At 37.0% G+C, this 19,841-nt stretch overlaps 9 protein-coding genes across 12 annotated transcripts in view; 6 read left to right on the top strand and 3 right to left on the bottom strand.

Moving 5' to 3' along the window:
- The window catches only part of LOC104762473 (transcription factor GTE10-like), an 11,863-nt gene extending 9,390 nt beyond the window's left edge, over positions 1-2,473 (top strand). For 2 of the 3 annotated variants that reach the window (XM_010485758.2, XM_010485757.2), the window contains 5 exons: positions 113-193; positions 282-397; positions 489-555; positions 642-772; positions 900-2,473. In XM_010485758.2, the coding sequence (XP_010484060.1) occupies positions 113-193; positions 282-397; positions 489-555; positions 642-772; positions 900-2,195 (1,691 nt within the window). In that variant the 3' untranslated portion in view covers positions 2,196-2,473. The remainder of the gene's footprint in view (positions 1-112; positions 194-281; positions 398-488; positions 556-641; positions 773-899) is intronic. The other variant, XM_010485759.2, reaches the window with a different exon arrangement.
- LOC104726939 (nucleoside diphosphate kinase II, chloroplastic) lies at positions 3,087-5,013 on the top strand. Of its 2 annotated transcripts, none has more exons than XM_010485754.1 (7): positions 3,087-3,412; positions 3,613-3,669; positions 3,770-3,856; positions 3,998-4,078; positions 4,172-4,284; positions 4,377-4,426; positions 4,751-5,013. In XM_010485754.1, the coding sequence occupies exons 1-7, from the start codon at positions 3,152-3,154 to the stop codon at positions 4,816-4,818; spliced, it is 717 nt and encodes a 238-aa protein (XP_010484056.1). In that variant the 5' UTR covers positions 3,087-3,151; the 3' UTR covers positions 4,819-5,013. The 2 variants fall into 2 exon arrangements, with proteins under 2 accessions (XP_010484056.1, XP_010484058.1); XM_010485756.2 differs by having other exon boundaries at positions 3,108-3,412; positions 3,616-3,669.
- On the bottom strand, positions 5,063-5,910 carry LOC104762471. The gene is made up of 2 exons (XM_010485753.2): positions 5,406-5,910; positions 5,063-5,334 (listed from the first exon to the last, which is right to left on the bottom strand). Exons 1-2 carry the CDS (start codon positions 5,834-5,836, stop codon positions 5,196-5,198), a joined length of 570 nt encoding a protein of 189 aa, XP_010484055.1. The 5' UTR covers positions 5,837-5,910; the 3' UTR covers positions 5,063-5,195.
- Positions 6,003-7,784, top strand: LOC104762467 (oxygen-independent coproporphyrinogen-III oxidase-like protein sll1917). The gene is made up of 2 exons (XM_010485751.2): positions 6,003-6,883; positions 6,975-7,784. The coding sequence occupies exons 1-2, from the start codon at positions 6,075-6,077 to the stop codon at positions 7,603-7,605; spliced, it is 1,440 nt and encodes a 479-aa protein (XP_010484053.1). The 5' UTR covers positions 6,003-6,074; the 3' UTR covers positions 7,606-7,784.
- LOC104762470 lies at positions 7,664-10,052 on the bottom strand. The gene is made up of 10 exons (XM_010485752.2): positions 9,884-10,052; positions 9,759-9,784; positions 9,520-9,598; positions 9,220-9,429; positions 9,000-9,122; positions 8,820-8,877; positions 8,615-8,688; positions 8,363-8,451; positions 8,195-8,269; positions 7,664-7,963 (listed from the first exon to the last, which is right to left on the bottom strand). Exons 1-9 carry the CDS (start codon positions 9,962-9,964, stop codon positions 8,200-8,202), a joined length of 810 nt encoding a protein of 269 aa, XP_010484054.1. The 5' UTR covers positions 9,965-10,052; the 3' UTR covers positions 7,664-7,963; positions 8,195-8,199.
- LOC104762466 (RPM1-interacting protein 4-like) lies at positions 11,675-12,485 on the top strand. Its single transcript, XM_010485750.2, has 3 exons — positions 11,675-11,736; positions 11,855-12,067; positions 12,161-12,485. Exons 1-3 carry the CDS (start codon positions 11,728-11,730, stop codon positions 12,182-12,184), a joined length of 246 nt encoding a protein of 81 aa, XP_010484052.1. The 5' UTR covers positions 11,675-11,727; the 3' UTR covers positions 12,185-12,485.
- On the bottom strand, positions 12,911-15,977 carry LOC104762465 (zinc finger CCCH domain-containing protein 67-like). Its single transcript, XM_010485749.2, has 6 exons — positions 15,403-15,977; positions 14,935-15,000; positions 14,342-14,461; positions 13,957-14,256; positions 13,570-13,842; positions 12,911-13,352 (listed from the first exon to the last, which is right to left on the bottom strand). The coding sequence occupies exons 1-6, from the start codon at positions 15,835-15,837 to the stop codon at positions 13,188-13,190; spliced, it is 1,359 nt and encodes a 452-aa protein (XP_010484051.1). The 5' UTR covers positions 15,838-15,977; the 3' UTR covers positions 12,911-13,187.
- Positions 16,458-16,923, top strand: LOC104762464 (major pollen allergen Ole e 10-like). The gene has a single exon (XM_010485748.2). It carries the CDS (start codon positions 16,496-16,498, stop codon positions 16,892-16,894), a length of 399 nt encoding a protein of 132 aa, XP_010484050.1. The 5' UTR covers positions 16,458-16,495; the 3' UTR covers positions 16,895-16,923.
- LOC104762463 (major pollen allergen Ole e 10-like) lies at positions 18,959-19,466 on the top strand. The gene has a single exon (XM_010485747.1). It carries the CDS (start codon positions 19,023-19,025, stop codon positions 19,359-19,361), a length of 339 nt encoding a protein of 112 aa, XP_010484049.1. The 5' UTR covers positions 18,959-19,022; the 3' UTR covers positions 19,362-19,466.

Here is a 19,841-nt window from a genome sequence, read left to right as displayed (position 1 = left end):
TGCAACAGTGAGAAGATAGTTGTAAATGGTTAGTTTCTATCCAATTGATGTATGCAAGTTAGAATGCTCGGATAGATAAGTCTTCCCGAATTTCATTCTTTATTCTCTGTAGATTCTTTGAATGAATTGGGTCAACTTGGGCATGCTGGTGGGGAAAAGTCGACCGCCATGGATGCGCTAGTTGTTCCAGATGGTAAGAAATGAAAGTTAAGGAAGTTGGAGATGGTAAAGGCTGTTTATTTACAGATCATGATTTTTCCTGTCGTGCTTTGGTATTATAGAGGAAACAGCTCCACCTGAGAGGCAAATTTCTCCAGATAAGCGCTACCGCCAAGCTTTGTTGAAGAATCGTTTTGCTGATACCATTATGAAAGCTCGAGAGAAGGCTCTTACCAAGGTTAAATTTTAAGTGCCTGATCTACTATGACGAAATAGCTCTTCGTAATGTGGAAGGGCTTAATAAAAAATTTTGATGCATCAAATTTCAGGGTGAAAAAGGTGATCCTGAAAAATTGAGGATAGAAAGAGAAAAGTTTGAAAAAAGGCTAAGAGAAGGTTGAATTTTTGCATCAAGTGTGGTCATGTACCTCATAATTTCTAACCAAATTGCTTGTTAATTCTTGCGATTTTGTCTTGATTAGAAAAAGTACGGTTACAAGCCGAGGCCAAAGCAGCTGAGGAGGTTAGGAGAAAAGCCAAAGCAGAAGCTGCAGAAAAAGTGAGGAGGGAAAGAGAGCAAGAAAGAGAAGCTGCACGTCAAGCTTTACAAAAGGTATAAAAGACTTTTCAAGTTTCTCTTCTATTATTCAGCGTCCTATCTTTTCAAGTTTCTCTTCTATCATTATTACAAAAGGTATAGAATGATGATATTGATAAATGATTTTACTGGTTGGTTGCAGATGGAAAAGACAGTGGAGATAAACGAAGGTATACGGTTTATGGAAGACCTCCAGATGTTTAGAGCTACAGGTTCCGAGGGTGATCAATTACCGACTTCCATGGACGAGATGAGTCCCAAGTGTAGTGAGGATATGTTGGGTAGTTTCAAGATTGAAGGCAGTAATCCATTGGCACATCTAGGTTTGTATATGAAAATGGATGAGGATGAGGATGAAGAAGAAGACCCGCCACACTTTAGCCAAAGAGAAGTAGAAGACCATCTCACTGACAGAAGTGAAAAACAGGAACTTAGTCCTCACAGAGTAGAGAGAGAGGACCAACTTGTTAGCGGAAATGAAGAACCGGTAAGCGAAAAGGTACATGATAATAAGGGCCAAGAAGATGAAAAACCCATCAACCCAAATGAAAGAGAAGATCAAGTGGGGAATGTGCCAGAACAAGAAAGTAGAGTCGTTGACAAGGAAGAGCAAGAAACTGACGATGTCGACATGAGAGAGCAGAAAAACGAAGTTGTTGACATGGGAGTGGAAGAAGAACATTCTTTTGAAAGAAGTCAAGGACGCACACTAAGTCCTGACAGAAAAGAGGGAGTGGACCAACTCGTTAGCGGAAATGAAGAATCGGTAAGCGAAAAGGTACAAGATTATGGTAACCAAAAAGAGGAAAAATTCATCAATCATAGCGAGAAAGAAGAATTAGTGGAGAATGTGCTAGAGCAAGAAAGTAGAGTTGATGACAAGGGAGATCGAGAAACTAAAGTTGTCGAGATGGGAGAACAAGAAAATGAAGTTGTTGACAAGGGAGTAGAAAAAGAACTTCGGCTTGACAGAAAAGAAGGACAAATACTTAGTTCCCACAGAGGAGAGGTTGAGGACCAACTCGTTAGTGGAAATGAAGAACTGGGAAGCCAGAAGACAGATAATGAGAATGAAGAATATGAAAACCCCATCAACCAAAATGAAAGAGAACAAGTGGCGAATGCGCCAGAGCAAGAAAGCAGAGTTACTGGAAAGGAAGATCAAGAAACTGAAGTTGTCGACATGGGAGAGCAGAAAAGCGAAGTTATAGAAAAGGGGATTGAAGAAAATGAAGATGTTGACACGGGAGTGCAAGGAAATGAAGTTGTGGAGAAGGGACGGAAAGAAACTGAAGTTGTCGACAATGGGGAGGATGATGAAACTGACCTTGTCGGAGAGCAGGAAACTGATGTTGTCGACAAGGCAGCAGAGAAAGAAACTGACCTTGTGGACAAGGAAGAGGAAGAAACAGAAGATGTGGACGTAGAAATTGACTGATAATTCTTTTGATCGGGTCTTGTTAAAAGCAACAAGAAGAAAATAAAAAAAGTGGGGAAGGGGATGTTGCGCGTTGAATCCTTTATATATCATATGTGATGTGGCGTGGTGAAATGGGCTAAAAGCAAGCAAAAGAAAGGGAAAGCCACAGACATCTTAGAAGACTCTTCGTATTGACATCACTATACAAGACAGAAGATGAGTCTGTTTTGCCTATTTTTCAACGTGACTCTGTTGACAATGATTCTTAGGCCATGAATGGTAATTAGTTTTTAGATGGTTTTTGGTTTTTAGATTTTAGATTTTGAATTTTGGTTTCTGATTTCTTAATTTTTAGTTTTTGCTATTGAATTTGAAATTAATAAATAAAAAATCAAAAATTCAAAAATTAAAAATGTTCTCGTTGAAAATAATTATTTTTTACAAAAACCACAAATTATGGTTGTTAGTTTTTCTTTGAAATTGCAAGAAACCACCCAAAAACAAGTTTCTCTAAATTCAAGGGAATCTATTTTTTGAAAATCTTGAGTGGTAAAAAAATAGATTTTCAAAGAATCAGAATCCAAAAACTACTTAAAATCTAGTAAACATTCAAGGCCTTAATTGATGAAGAACAACATAGAAAGAAAAAAAAAAACCAATTTTGCTGTAAGAAAGATGATGGCGAAAAGCTGAGTTTGATATTAAAGCAGCAAATTGTGATTTAGAGATGTGTAAAGTTATTAACTCTTTAGAAGCAATTGTACATGAAAATACCGTTTCCATTATTAAAACGAGACTCTCTCTTCTCTTTGTTTAGTCACATTTATTTTCTGGCCCCTATACTTTTTGATTGATCAACTGAACCCAAAATCCTCTACGATTCTGGATAAAGGGTAAGTATGTCATTTTAGTCGATCTTCTTATTAGATGAAGCAAAGGGCAGCGAGAGAAGCTGAAACAAAGCGAGCGAGAAAATGGTGGGAGTCGCTGCTGTGGTAAGTAAATGGACTCTCTGTGTCGCTTCGTCGTCGTTGTCTTCTTCGCCGCCGGCGAGAAACACGGCAAGTCTCAATCCACACTGCTCTCCGGCCAAGGTTGTTAACCTACGCACTGAGCTAGCCGCATTTCGTCCTCAGTTCCGTCTCTTCTCACGCGATTCATCGTCTCGCCGCCGTCTTCGCGCTTCCAGCTCCGCCGACTCCGGAATCTTCCTCCCTCACCTTGTCGCTTCTATGGTAGCGCTTTACATTGACTAATTCAAACTACTTCTAAGTATTTTTAGTTTTTGTGTTTAGGTGTGTATTTGTATTCAAATTCACCCGTGTAATGATTTTTGAACTACGAAATCAGGAACTTAGGATTCAAATTTGATGAATCTCATTGCAATTTACTGGGATTGTGATGCTTATTACGTCGTTGTTCTGTATTGTTTCAGCAGGAAGTTGAGGAGACTTATATCATGGTTAAACCTGATGGTATACAACGAGGCCTTGTAAGCTATTTTGCTTCGCGTTTTTTTTAGGCAAATTCTGTATGGAGAGTTTGAATGTGATAGGTATTTTAGGCTTACAGTTCTGTATTGATGTTCTTAGGTTGGAGAAATCATCTCTCGTTTTGAGAAGAAGGGATTTAAACTAATTGGACTTAAGATGTTTCAGTCCCCAAAAGAATTGGCTGAGGTTTGATACTCTCATTACTCACTTATGTAATTGATCATGACATCAGTAGTTCAACGAGGTTACTAGATGCTTCTCTAGGTGATTTGACTAGATCAAGACTTACAATTTAATTTGATTGACAGAATAATCTTATGTTGGCAGGAACATTACAAGGATCTTAGTGCTAAATCGTTCTTTCCTAGCCTTATTGAGTACATAACTTCAGGCCCAGTTGTGTGTATGGTACGGCTTATCAATATACTCCTATTTGATTTTTTTTTCTCGGATTTTCAATTAGATTATTTAATTGCTTGAGATGTTTTAAACCTTGTAAAGGCTTGGGAAGGTGTTGGTGTTGTTGCTTCAGCCAGGAAGCTGATAGGGAAAACAGATCCTCTCCAAGCTGAACCTGGTACTATAAGGGGAGATCTTGCTGTACAAACTGGAAGGTTGGACTCTTATTTATCTTTAAAAATTGTTGAAAGTAGTAAGCACTTAAGATGATTCTCATGGTGTATATATTACATTATGCAATTTGCAGGAACATAGTGCATGGTAGTGACAGTCCTGATAACGGCAAGCGTGAGATTGGTGAGATTTCTTGTTTCTTAAACATCGATCACCCATCTTTCATCATTGAGACATTGAGTACGCTAATTTAGTGGCTTTAATAGAATTTGGTTTAGTATGCAAACCAACGTGGTCCATATTCGTTCTTCAAATAAACTGAACACATAGCACAATTAGATAATACTTCACTACACATTGTGTTTAGATTCGCTAAATGTGTATATAACTATGAAGAACGATGGTAGAACGATTGTCTTAGTTTGGCTAAGTATTCTCATTCCTTTCTTTGCTAAACTCGTGGTTTTCATCTCCTGACATTTTTTGGCTCTTGTGGCTTTGGTGTAGCTCTGTGGTTCAAAGAAGGCGAGCTATGCGAGTGGGATTCAGCTCTAGCTTCATGGCTAAGGGAGTGAATCATTGGGAAAACAGATTCAATTATAATGGTCTAAAATTTCTTTTACTCCTTTCTTGTCACTGAGAATGAGCTTTGGTCTTTTTGTTCTTGATTTTGGCGGCAATGTAATAACTGCCAGTTTATGGCTTATCTTAAGTGATCACTTATGTAATCCAGTTGAGTTATAGATTTATAAGCATTTGATTCTCTGTTATCTCGAGTTATAGATTCATCTGCATTTAGTTCAACGTTACAGAAACATCTCCAAAATCATTCATCTTCACTCCTACACTGAGCAATTTACTAAGAACATCAAAAGAAGGGATGTGCAGACCTACAAGACAAGAGAGTTGCTTTACAATAGTGCATAAGGTTGTTCACATCACTGTACTACTTCTAAGACCGGTTGGTATATGGAATCTCAATATCCTCAGGAGGAAGTTCCCAGTGATCGTCTTCATCATCTTCTCTGGATACATTCCTGCTCTTGTGAGTTTCTGAAGTTGATTGTGGCTTTGGTTTAGGAATTGGTCTCCTGTCAAATCAAAATCTATTGACTCAAACTTCTTCTTCAATTGTGTTCGGAGAAAGAAAAAAAAAACTGACCTTTTCCGATACTTCTTAGCAGCTTCTTTAGTCTTACGCTTCTTCTTCTCCTGAGAGCTCTCGAAGAACCGTCGTCTTCGAGATTCCTGCAACACACCGGCTCTGAAACACGACCTCTTGAAATCGTTCACCAGCTGCTCCTCCGATTCGCCTTCTTTAGGCACCACCTCGACATTGTAGTAGCCGGACTTGAAGAAAACGAGATTCGCGTTCGCCAGCGAAGGGTACGCCACGCGGTTGCTGACGTCATCGTTACCGGCCGTTAAAACCCTCGTCGTCATCGACGAGCACTGCAATGATGATGATCTCGCGGACACGGAAGACGGAAGAAGCGCGATAATAGGTTTTAGACTCAACGGAGACGGTGGTGGTTTCGACGAGAGAAGAGACGAGAGGAGGTCGGAGATAGAAGCTATCGATTCTAGCGCCATTTTTTTTTTCCCCTTGTCTGAATAAAGTGAATTACTCCTTTCATTCTTATGTTAAATTGTAGTAATTAGTTTACTAAAGCAGAGTGGTTTAAGTCTTAAGTGAGTGTACTAATTTGGTTTCAGACTAAAACGACGACGTTCTAAGTATATATAAACGAGACCAGTGAACTTTGATCTTTGAAGCTTCTCTCTTCTCTGTATCTCTTTGTTTTTGTTCTCTGGTTTGTTTTGGTAAATTATGTTGAAAACGACGATTTCTCCGATTTTTTCATCGTTTAGAGGTAAACCCAAGACATCGAGGTTTATTTTTCAAGCTTTTAATAAGGTTGTTGTTCAAGATGATACTACTACACCAAGTGTTCGACGAAATGCGTCAACCAATCTTACCACTTTACACCAAGGTCCACCAACCTCTGCCTACGTTCATCTTCCGTTTTGTCGTAAACGCTGCCATTATTGCGACTTCCCAATCTTAGCTCTAGGCTCTTCTTCTAATGTCTACGAGCAAGGAAAAGAAGATGACCCACGTATCACAAACTATGTGAATCTCCTCGTTAGAGAGATTAAAGCGACAAGAACGGATTTTGATGCTAACCCGAATCTAGAGACTGTGTTTTTCGGAGGTGGGACGCCTTCTCTTGTTCCTCCCAAGCTTGTTTCTTTGGTTCTGGATACATTGAGTTTGAATTTCGGGTTGAGTCCAGATGCTGAGATATCAATGGAGATGGATCCAGGCACGTTTGATGGTGGGAAACTGAAGGAGTTGATGGAGTTAGGAGTTAACAGAGTGTCTTTAGGAGTTCAAGCATTTCAAGATGAGCTTTTGAAAGCTTGTGGGAGAGCTCATGGTGTCTCTCAAGTGTACGAGGCAATAGAGTTTGTTAAAGAGTGTGGAGTTGAGAATTGGAGTATGGATCTTATATCTTCTCTGCCTCACCAGACGTTGGGGATGTGGGAAGAGAGTTTGAGATTAGCTATTGATTCACAGCCCAATCATGTTTCTGTATATGATCTCCAAGTGGAACAAGGCACAAAGTTTGGAAATTTGTAAGTGTTTAATCCAAATTATGCTTACTGATGCTTTAGATTTTGATTGTAATCTTAACAGAGACCAATTGGGTTTCATGAACTTGTCTAGGTACACTCCAGGACAATCCCCTCTTCCTTCAGAAACACAATCTGCAGAGTTTTATAAGACGGCATCATCAATGCTTCGTGGTGCAGGTTATGAGCATTATGAAGTCAGCAGTTACTCAAAAGGTGATTTCAAGTGCAAACACAACTTAATATACTGGAAGAACAAACCGTTCTATGCTTTCGGTTTAGGTTCAGCGAGTTATGTTGGAGGGTTGAGGTTTTCGAGGCCAAAGAGGCTTAAGGAATACACAAACTACGTGGCTGACTTGGAGAATGGTGCAGCAAACTGGTGTGGAAACGGTGATGTTGATCTCAAGGATGTTGCGACAGACATCGTAATGCTATCTTTCAGAACATCTAAGGGGCTTGATCTTAAGGAGTTTGGAGAAGCTTTTGGCAGTGAGGTGGTGAACTCGATCTGTAAAGTGTATGAGCCTTATGTGGAGAGTGGGCACATTGTTTGTTTGGATGATATGAGAAGAGAAGTCACGAGTGATGAAGTCAAAACCTTAGGTTCAAATGATGAGGTGAAGATTGAGGATCATGTGAGGTACCTTAGGCTTAAAGATCCAGATGGTTTCCTTCTCTCTAATGAGTTGATATCTCTAGCATTTGGCGTGGTAGCTCCTTAAACTTTGAAGCTACTAACAAAGAAAGGTTGTTTTTATACATCCTTATTATTATAGATTGGGTTTCAAATTGGATGTTTTCATTGATATGTATGAAGATTCGGTAAAATTACAGAGGATTTAATCACTTATCCTACATCTGTTTCTACAAGCTTACAGAGAAATCATTTGTCTATGTAATCCATCTGATATCCATAGCAACTAACTTCATAACCACAAATAAACACTCTCTTTTGGGAACCCGCAAGTATTTGGCTTGAAATGGAGAAGTAATGTGGAAGATTTGTGAGTCACCATTCACCAAAACCAATATCGAATTTGAACACCTTTTTTGCTCTCCCATGAGCAGTCTGAAGCTCACCTGACAAAATGGTAAAGAAAGAGAAAGAGTAGACTTTAGGAACTGAAAATACATAATTCGATCTGCTAAGCCAATGTTAAAGAAAGAGAAAGAGTAGACTTTGGGAACTTAAAATGATTCGATATGCTAAGCCAATGTTACAGAAAGAGAAATAGTAGACTTTAGCTCAGCAAGGTTCTCAGGATGTCTAGAGAATGACATATGTAATAAGCCAATGTTTGAGTGGATTACCAATCTTATGATGGTTTTGGTTTCTTTCCACTTCTTATAATCCGACGCAACTCTTGTGTTCCGCTTCTCTTTTCTCTGTTAAAGACAATAGAAACAACAAAGTGAGCAAAGACTTCTGAAGAACAGAGCAATGATGGAAAATAAAAACAAGTAACATGATACGGGTACCTTTGATGTAAGAAGACTAGAAGATAAAAGAGTGGGAGAAGCATCAAAGTCAGAATTGAAATGGCGAGGTAGAAGACACCTGATCTCTTCTGCACGCATTAGCATACTCAGATGTTATTGGTAAACTAATATAATTATTTTACTGGTCAAGTATGGCAAAAGAAGCAAAAATTAAAACAGATTTGCTTTAAGAAATCACTAAAAAGCTCGTTAAGCACACATAAGTGACTTCATCGGTTTAACAGATCTTACCTTGCCTCCTCTAGGAAACGGTTTATCTTTTCCAGTGCATGTATGAGCATCACAGAATTGGCGCAAAAAGTGTTCTTCAATCATGGAAAATCAAAACCAAAGAGGGTGATTTGGGGCACACTTCAAAGAACTTATTTGAGTAACATATAGTATTCAATAAGTAAAGATTCACTTGGAAGGCCTCACAGTAAGGAAGGAAACGTACCATGAAGACGGCTAGCTGAGGACCCTTGACTGACTGGGAAACAATTATTGGCAACGCTCTAGATAAACAAAAGAGGGAAGAGACAAGTATATTTAGTATCAAAGTAGAGTATCAAGATGTCATGGATGGATCCAGAGCAGAAAAAGCAAAGAATATTGAAGGAGAGCCCAAGAACGCAACCTCGCAGAGATGACGGTTTTTGGCAACAGCTGCAGGGTTGCACTTGGTCTTGGGTTTCTTAGAGCTCGATACAAAGTCACAATGCAATGCACCACACAGGTCGGCCAAACACTTTGTATCAGTCTGAAACATTCAAATAAGTAATCTAGTAAATCAGTCTCAAAAGCGAGTGCCTTTGAAAACACATAAGCCAGACCAAAGGTAAACAAAATCGACAAACCGTATTCAAAAGATTATAATGTCTAGTGGCAAAATGCTTGTCAATGAACTTCTCTTCATTGAAACTTTTCTTGCAGTAACCACATTTCCATTCGAAGATATCGACATGAATCTTGTGCAGTTCCTGATCTCTGTATAAATCATTATCAGGATGTAGCCTACATGTCTTTGGAATTTGATATCTTTCCCGTTCCACAAACGGAGTCAAATACTGCAATCAAAAAGAACAACCAAACTATAGAAACTAAGGAGAAAAGATTCAACCAAAACTCAAAAATATTTTGTGAAAAGTCTAAATTACATCTTGAATAATCTGCCAAGCAGCTCGACTTCTTTCTCGGGAACAATGTATTTCTGGAGCAACTTCTTCGTTAACCAATCTATCATTCCATTACAAGACATAACAATATTATTAGCAGCTGCAAAATAAATCTTACACAAACCTAATCAACAGCAAGAGTAGTTGAAAGTTTCTGTTTTTTTTTTATAAAGTAACAGAGACAAGAGTTGAATCGAGTGGGATTTGTGAGAGAGACTGACCTATTAGATTCAGATTCTTCGAATCCCTACAAATAAGAGATCAGAAGAAGCGTTAAAAAGACTGGAAAAATCGCTGAATCAATGAATAAAAGATAATGATAGAATCAGGTGAGATCTTCAAATACCTGAGCGAGTGATTGGTGAAGAAGAAGAAGAAGAGTAGAGAGTAGAAGAGTCACGGGGAATGATTCCCAAAGTCTTCCCATCGAACTTAGTAGCGATAAAGTTTTTTTGATGTGCCGGGAAATTAATAAAATCTCTCTCTCTCTCTCTCCAAATATTTCGATTTTGTGTTGTTCCTTTGGTAATGGAGAGAGATCAATGCATCCAAACACAGAGATTTCGAGACACTCTACCAGGCCCAAGCCCAACAACACGCTCTTGGGCTCTCACTACGCCTCTTCTTTCGTCTTTTTTTTTTTTAATCCAAGAGTCCTCCTAATGTAAAACTACAGAATTAATTACTGATAAAATACTTCTTTTTTTTGGGAAAAATGTCGTTAAAATCTTGAAGTTAGCATTTTCGTTGATTTAAATCACAAAGTCTGCATTTCATCAATCTTTTGTTAACTTCTACAGAATTAATTAATTATTGATAAAGTACTCTTTTTTTCCCTCTCATCTTTCTCAATAATACCACGTTTACATTTTACTAATATTCACCAAACATTTCTTGACAATATATCAAAAACAATTTTGCCTTCTAAAAAAATGGGAAAAGATATGGACCTTCTTAGCTAAACCATTAGCAAATCAGCTTAAAAAGACTTTCTCAAATAATACCACGTTTATATTGGTATTGTTTCAACGCACGTTATTATGTACTAGGTTAGTACCCGCGCTACTCTGCGGGTTTATTTTTATAAATTTTTTTAATAACTTTTTTTTGTTTTGTATTTTTTAAAATCATAATTTATAGGAAAATTATGGTAAAACATGTTTTTATAGTTTTGTTTTTCTAGAAAAAGCAGCACTATGCTGCAGAATCTAGCATTCAAATCTCAAGAATTTTCTCCACCGATGTTCTGATGGCGACAAGGATCAGATCTCGTCTAATGAGTTGAACACACACTTCGTTAGTGGACTATGGGACTAAGTTGGATCGTCGTTGACTCGTTGGATTTTTTGGGAGCTTCCTCTAATCTAAATATTCCTTTGCGTTTTAGAATTAAGAAAAGACCGGAAATTTCTACACAAAAAAAAAGAGTGGAATATTAAAGTTCAATTTGGCAGCCAAATCTGAAACATAGCATCAAATATGAGAGACTTGCAGCCTTCACTTGTTTCAAGAATGGTTTGAGACTATTGTTCTTTTCTTTGGATGACCTCCAATTAGGGTTTCAATGTTTTTTTTTCTTTCCTCTGGTGTTGAGTGTGCATTGCTCGTCAACTTCCTCAGTTATCATACACATGTTAATTTGAGTTCTTTTACAGTTTTTTTCTTGGACACTATTGTAATTGGACTGAGCCTTTAACAGAAAGCAGAATGAATGATGTGGAATGGAGAAAGATTATTATTGGACAAAAATATTGAGCTGTATTAATCCTTATAATTTAATTGGCTAACTATTTTAACTGATGTGTCAATTCCTCCTTTAACCAAAAAGTGTCAACACTGGGGAGAAACACATCCAACTTTTATTGTATTGATTGATGTGTTGTGTAGGGATGCTTGTTGACACTTTTTAAAAGATTTGTTTGAAGATAATTTATTTAGGTAGTACGGTTGAGGTAAATTACGCGGGAAAGAAGAGGATATGTAATGTATAAATTAATAAAAAGGTTTGATTTGGTTAATGCTGTTGTCAACGACGAGACGACGACGACGTGTTCCCCTCTTATGTTTCTCCCTTCCTCTCTCTCTCTCTATATATATTACAACTTCATTTCCCTTTTCTCTACTCCCACATTTCTATCTCTGTCGTCTCTAGATCTTGATATTTTCCTCCTTGTTTTTTTTATCTCAACAATGGCGACGGTAAAAACAACAATGATCTCTCTTTTTTTGTGCATCATATATGATGATCATTCTCCTATAAAGTCTCTAGCTTTTCTTTATCTCTAGTGAATATATACTCTGTTCTTGCGTGGTGCAGGAGAATAAAGGGAAGCCATTGCCAAAGTTTGGTGAATGGGATGTGAACAATCCCGCATCAGCAGAAGGATTCACAGTCATTTTCAGCAAAGCTAGTGACGAGAAGAAGACCAAGAAAGCATCCGGCGCTGGCCCTAACAGTATGGCTACACCTCAGAGAAACCAAAACTCTGATCAAAACAATCACAATGATTCCCAAAACCCAAAAGCTAAGGTAGTTTACTTTTTCCTCTTCACATTGTAAACTTTTATGTTTCTATTTCCAAAAGAACTCAGATTGCTTACCTGATGTATGTTTTCTGCGCAGAATAAATGGTTTTGCTTCCGTTAAATCCAGCCATCTTCTGAAGAATCCGAGAAGGCGTAGCTAAGCTGAACAAGTTAGCAGAGAGATGATCTCAAACAAAGTGAAACAAAAGGGTTAAAGACCATTTACATCTCAGCTTTCTTCTTCTGTCTTCTGCTGATATTAATATTATACTTGTTCAGTATACTTTTTTGTTCCTTTCTTTTTAATTTGCCTTGCCAACATTTGTCCCCACAATGGATATAAATTGTATCTTCTGACTCCATCTAAAAACTTCGTTTCTGATGGAAATAAGATTTTGAGACAATAGTCCTTCTCAGACATATAATGATATTCTTCATACCAATGAAACAAGATTGTAATAAGCCATCTGTACAGCCTTCCAATAGATTCAATTTCCCCTGACCCTAACAAAATTAACATTCAAGTTTTATGAGAGGAGGTCGCAAGCTTAACTCTATAAGGTTAGATTGCGGTTTCAGAGCTGACACCTCTGCAGTCAAAAAGATGCTGAAAACAAAATCTCTGAAAACTGGGATCACAATTATTAAGAGGCTAAAGACACTGCACCAAACAATCATAGCAGAAACATGTGTCCTGACATAGAAGCAGACATAGCAATCTAAGTAAAATATAATGTAGTTGTTTGGTTCTCCATTCTAGCAAGATTTCTGAGATTTAGATATGAACAAAACCAGGCAAAATTACTTCAGAGGAGAGGCATCAACATCACGTAAGAAGTACAAAACATATAACATTAACAGGTCATGCTTCCATTAGACTGAACCTTAGAGTGAAAGAGTAGATAGTTACAGTTAAAGAGACGGAGAGAACAAAAATTATTCGGTGAGAATCCTGTAAACAAGCATTGATTTGCCACAGATAGATATAGTTTGGAGACTATAATTTACCTAAATGTTTCTCATAAACTCCAAACCCAAAAGAAGAAATTGATCCTAAGAACTGGAAAGCCTATGATGGTAAAGAAAAAAGTATCTCCCCTACGCAGGCTTCTGTTCATGTGATGTTAATGCCAGCTGTCATCTTCATTTCCATTGGCGCCCGCTTGAGGACCTTCTACGGTTAGGGAGCTGCTAGACGAGAATGTAGGCGGTATGGAATGATCAAATCTACAAGCTGGACCAAATTTGCATATACCATATCGGCTGTAGTGTGTGCACATGCTCTGATCCTGAAAGTATAAAGAAATAAAGGAAAAAGGGTTTAGAGTGTGAATAACTGAAGTGAGTGATTGATCATAACGCTTGTCTTGAAACAACTTCACCAGAAAGATCATGTTATGTAGCGTCAGCAAGGAGGGAAGAAATTCTATTTTACGAACAAAATTTCTCAGTGGCTTCCTAATATTAGCATACATGAACAGCATGGACGGAAGAAAAAAAACTCACAGGTCTTAGAGGCAAGCCCTTGTCATTGAAAGAGGATGGAGCTTGCTTCGGCAACCTATTTTTTGGATGATGGTATTTGCATTTATATTTGAACTTACAGTCCCCAGTTTTAAGATAATAAGTGCACTCTGGTTGATCCGGACGTTCTGGGAATTCTTCAACAGAGTTCTGCTGTTGGTATTGAGAGAATGAACCTGTTTCAGCTATTGAATTGTTCATCGAGTATGTGGATGGAGGAAGCACACTCCTTTCTGGTGGATAGGGAGAAGACGCCTACACAGATAAAAATTATTAACTTTAAAAGTAAAGTACTATAGTTGTTTATCAACATAAAGCGAAAAAATGCATTGAAATAAGTAATGCAAAGGCAGAGCTGGTGTTAACTACCTGATACCCATTCCACTCTGAAGCTTGAGGTGAAGAAACTCCACGATTTTGAGGGAACATGGCTGGAATAAAAGGAGCAGTACCAGTACCGTTCATATGTCTCGATGAAGACCAAGAAGTTGAACTGACTTGGGGTAGTGGGGCCTTCGGGGAAAATGATCCAACGGATCCACCGTTATTACCACGGAACATGGGAGAATCAACTCCTCCAATTGCAGTAGGATCAGGATGGTTAAATTTGCAGTCAGATCCAAACTTGCAGGAGCCATTGCGCATGTAGAAAGGACACTCTTTCTCTCCCTGTCAATAGCTTACACTATTATAGCTTATCCGTAAAGCTGTTGTAAACAGAATTCTAGAACGTCTAAACTAATTAATGGAATACCGATCGGATAGGAAGGCCAAGGAAGTTAAGCTCTGGTCGTGAGGCCAGAGAAGTCTGTTCTTTCATGTGGCTGAATCTGCAAGACTCTCCATATTTGCACCCTCCAGTCCTGAAGTAGTACTGCAAACCTCGGAATTAAGGGGCATATGTAGGATATCAGAAGACAGAATTTAAAAAGTAAAAAAGGGGAATACAAGGATCGAAAAAACACAATCAAGAGAGGTTAAAGAGTGCACTTCCCATAGAAATTGAGATACTGATATACTATTTCCATAAACCATGATCATACATTAATTTGGATTTAAGATAAAAGACAACTACTTATGATCCACCTTTGACAAACCAAGAGCACCTAAAGCATAAAAGAATTTGCCATGTACAAAAGAATAACCACACCAGAAAACTCAATTGTTCACTGTCTGGCAGATACACAATTCTCTTAGCTGAGAACGCTTTTGTAAACACAGTATAAGACAATAACATAACCCGACTAGCATACAAGTGTAAGATGTTTGAAGGAAGTGTGAGCATAGTACCATAAAGGATACAAGAAAAAGACTGCGCCATTACAGAGTAAAGGAAAGAAATTTAACCTTGCACTCCATCAACTTCAGACTATCCACATCCTCTTCCCTTTCCCTTACTTTCTCCCTACCAATCTTCCAATAAACAAAACATTAGAATAGCTAAAACGGGATATAAGAAGATCATTGTTCGTTTAAACTAACTCCTTTTCCCTTTCTCGTTCTTATACTCTCCCTAGAGAATTCAAATCAAAACTAGAACATAAATTGGTTCCGATCGAGTAACTAGAACATCAATCCTACAATCAAGCTTTCCCCTTTTGGTCCAACAATAAAGTAGACAAATGAACAAAACATGAGACTGATGATACGCCACATGCATAATTTCTTATTATTCTCCTTTGCCTAAGTTCAACAGAGAAAGCCCCCCAATTAAGAATCAGTTTCATCTCAGGAGAGCAAACAAAATCTGAAATTTTCTATCACAATTTGAATATATAATAAACATGCAAAGATGATCAAGTAAAAGAGAAATACTTGAAGTCTCCTTCGAACAGGGTGATTGAACTTGCAACTTGATCCATATTTGCAACTCCCAGTTCTCATATAAAACGAACAATCCTCTGCATCAGGTCTCACTGGATACACAATCATTCTCTTCTCAACGTTACTCTCACGCTCGCTCCTAACTTCTTCTTCTTCCTCCTCCTTCTGATCGCTGCCTAACGCCCTCGACTCCGTTTCTACATTACCCTCCTCATAACCACTAATTGGCACACTCCGCTCATTCGCAGAATCATCATCCAAACCCACATTCCTGAATTGATCACTTAGCTCCTCAGTCACCTGATTTTGATCAGAACGATCCCGATCGGCGACGGTGACGGTGACCTCATCGGAGGAAGATCGAGACGGTTGTTTCGGATCCGGTCCGGTTGGATTCGGGTCGGAAATTTCTTCAGGCTTGCTCATGATTTACTCGAAATCACATTACAATTTTAAAAAAAATCCCCTAAAATTTTCAACCGAGAAGAGAAGATCAAATCAAAAAAAGGGTAAAGAAACAAAACGAAGACCCGAAGAAGAAGAATAAGAAGAAACAATCAAAGTTTCAATTTTAATTTTTTCTTTTTCAATCGCGTTTTTGGCTTTATGGGGGTTAGTTTCGTCCTTTTTTATAAAGCGACACAAGTGAGAATTAGAGTGAAATTATGTACCTACCATGTAATAACCTGATACTTCTTAAGTTTAAAACGCGCATATATTTTTTATTCAAAATTGCAATTAACACCCTGAAGTTGTCTCATCTCATGGCTCGCACATAATATTACAGAATTTTGATATTCGGTACTTGAATTTGCAGTGTTTACAAATAGTGCCCTATGTGATAAAGCCTCTCTTTTATCAAGATGGGATCCTATTAAAAAAAAAAATCAAACTTCTTAAATGATCCACTAAATTATATTTACATATTTTTCAGATTTTATTTATGAGTCAAAAATAAAAATAAATGAAAATTTAATGATAGATTCATTAAACACTATTATTTAAACTCTTATCATATCCAATATAAATCACTTGTGAAGAAATATCAATTGAATCATCGAGATCGACCATCTACAAACCAATAATGGGCACAAAAACAAAAACATTAAGGTCTCTATCATTAGCACTTCTCTTGTTGATCCTCGTATCTACAGTCTCCGTGACCTCAGCACTAAGAAACCTCTCGCGGGCAGCTGAAAACAAAGGAGTATGGTGCGTGGCGAATAATAAAGCAACTGATCAGCAGCTACAAGACACTATAGACTGGTGTTGCAGCGACGCAGGAGGATTCCGTGATTGTAGACCGATCAATCCCGGTGGAGTTTGCTATGAACCAAATACACTAAGAGACCACGCGTCGTATGTAATGAACTCGTATTACCAGGAACTTGGTAGCACCAAAAAGCAATGCACTTTCAGTGGTACTGGCACTGAAGTTCGTACCGACCCAAGCCATGGTGCTTGCGTTTACGTATCTTATTAACATGCATATGCATGTATATATATATATATATATATATATATATATATATATATATATATGTGTGTTGGAACTTGTTAATTAAAGCCGAAGCTCCAAATAATTTATAAAATATTATATAAGCTGGCATCATCAAACTTCTCTAATATCTACATAAGTTATTCTGTTGTATCCCAAAATCAAGAAATCTTCCTGACTCACCAAAACTCATAACTCATAAAAGAACAAAATTCTGATACCCTTGCAACTCATAGTTGGATCATGCCTAGACCAGAATATCAAGACCCGACGTCGTCACCTCACCTAGACAGTGCCCAATCGTATGAACTACGGTGATAGTCGACGGTGATTAGAAGGACTCGTAAACCTTCCAGAAATTTTCAAATCCCCAGATTCCGGTTTAATCGTACGTGGCTTCTCCTAGATCATTACGAACCTAGGCACCTAGCTAGGGTTTGAGGTCATAGTGAAAGAAGAAAAAAAAGAAAGAAATCCATGTATCCACCTTGTAAAAAAAATAATATATGTATTAGTTGTTATAATTTGATAGGCTATTGATGTCAAACATTAAGTGAAAAAGCCCAGTTGTGGAGAAAAACAATGAACTTTTATACTAGTAATTAGCTCTAGGCATTCGGGTTCTCGAACCTGATTGAGTTCTGGTTTTTGGGTTTATACATATATAATCCATTCGGGTTTTTTATACTATCGGGTCGGGTTCGGATATTACCCGGTCGGGTTTGGGTAATTGGGATATACCCAAACTCAAACAAACCCATGAACAAACAAAACTATTTTTTTTTTTATAAATTTTAGAATACTTTAACGTTCCATGTTAGGATAGAGAAACTAAGATGGCGAAATGGTTAAAGATGCACTCTTAAATGCTCAAGGTTCTCGGTTCAAATCCCTTTAGATGCATATTTTTACATTTAGTTTGGGTGGGTTCAGGTATCCGAATCTCAGAGGTACTTAATCTGATCAGGTTCTATACAATACCCGAACCGAACCATCTACTTTGGGTCAGGTTCAGGATTGAGTCCAGATAATATACCCATGGCTACTAGTAATGACTGCGGTTTACTCTCATGTTTTTGATTTTATCAAGATGAGATCCTATTAAAAAAAGTCAGATTTCTTAAATGATTAAAAACAAAAATGAAATGAAATTTTAATGATAGACTCATTACACTCTGTTATTCTATATCTTTTAAGATTTTATATATGATTCAAAACAAAAATGAAATGAAATTTGAATGATAGACTCATTACACTCTGTTATTATATATCTTTTGACATTTTGGTGCACGGAAAATCTTCATTACTTTTACTCTCTTTTTTTGGAGATCGTGATTCATGCAGCTTCTACTTAAGAAAAGTCAAAAATAATAGAAACTCTATAAATTTGGAACATAATATTTGAATTCGTGTTTTCCATGTTTAAACAAACCGAGATATGGTAATTTTTAATCGAAAATATATATTTTTGAAATGGAACAATTTATAAAGAATTGGTGTATTGAATCTTGGAGGAGGTGTATTCAACTTAAAATTTTAATTGACGTGTGTAAAATTTACAAATTCTATGTTATTCAATCATATATTTTAAAAAGTTTATTAAAATCCATTGTTATTAAACTGATTATTTAAAAATCAAATTTAAAATATATTGTTATTCAAAACAGTTTGTGAATTTGGATTTTAATGATTTTTAGTGATTCTGGAGGATTTGATTAATCCAAATCTCATAGTTTTAGGTGGAATTTAAATTTTTTTTTACAATAAATCATATCAATTCCTTTTGAATCTCTCTTCCGAAGAATCAGTCTTGTTTGAAAAAGTCTTTTGTATATTTTCCATCTTGAAAAGTCTTTAGTATATATTTCCATGTACTTGCAAAAACGTACCATTAACGGAAACTTACTCCATATGTAATTTCCATATCATTGTGATTCCAAATCCGTAATTTGTCTTCCGTCATAAACTCATTGATTAATTCTCCATTGCATCTCTATATAAGTACCTCGTAATCACACAGAAATGATATACGCACAGCATTATATCACATTCTTACAAAATATAATACACATTACAAAAATTCTTGATCTTTTTTTTTGTTTTTTTTTTCCAAATGTCATCGCAGCTGTTAACGTTCTTTCTCCTTCTATCTGCTGTGGCGATTCCTGTCGTGACTAGCAACAGACAATGGTGTATAGCAATGTACACTGCGACAGCCGAACAGTTACAAGCTAATATCGATTTTGTTTGTGGTGGCCAGAATGTTGACTGTAGTCCGATCCAGCCCGGTGGAAGTTGCTATGAACCTAATACTTTACTAAACCATGCGTCGTATGCCATGAACGCTTATTATCAAAGTCATGGTCGTGTCGATAGTTCTTGCAAGTTCAACCGTTCGGGCTGTTTTGTTTTTGTCGACCCAAGTTACGGTTCATGTGTCTACTACACTTGAAGAAGTTTTTCTTTTTTTAATATTATACGAAGAGTGCTTAACGTACTCATCGCTTTATCTTCGGATTGTTGTATTCCCAAACTAAAGATAAATAATATAATTGATTTGAGGTATTCTTTTAAAAAATAGGATTCAAATTTTGTAGCGATGATGCATTTTTCTTTAATGTGGTGAAGACATGAAAATATGAGATGGTAGTGGAATAATGTCAATTATTGTTGAAACATGTCAAGCATGACAAAGCTACTAGTATGAATATTGATGCCAAGAAGAAATTGTATTCTTACAAAATTGGTTTTCATCTCTGATATCTAAACTCTGAGTGGTTGTAGATATCTCTTACCATCTTTCATTTGTAAATTTCCTATATTCACAATACTCTTAACATGAAGTTTCTTATATTTAATTTGTTTATAATTTGGTTATAATAAACAGTCATTTAATTAATAGATCAATTCTTTTTATTCTTTTTAATCAATA

This window comes from Camelina sativa, chromosome 18, assembly GCF_000633955.1.
Source record: "Camelina sativa cultivar DH55 chromosome 18, Cs, whole genome shotgun sequence".
Classification (NCBI taxonomy): domain Eukaryota; kingdom Viridiplantae; phylum Streptophyta; class Magnoliopsida; order Brassicales; family Brassicaceae; genus Camelina; species Camelina sativa.
The sequence above is the reverse complement of the archived record's forward strand: the minus strand, read 5'-3'. Positions and strand labels throughout refer to the sequence as shown.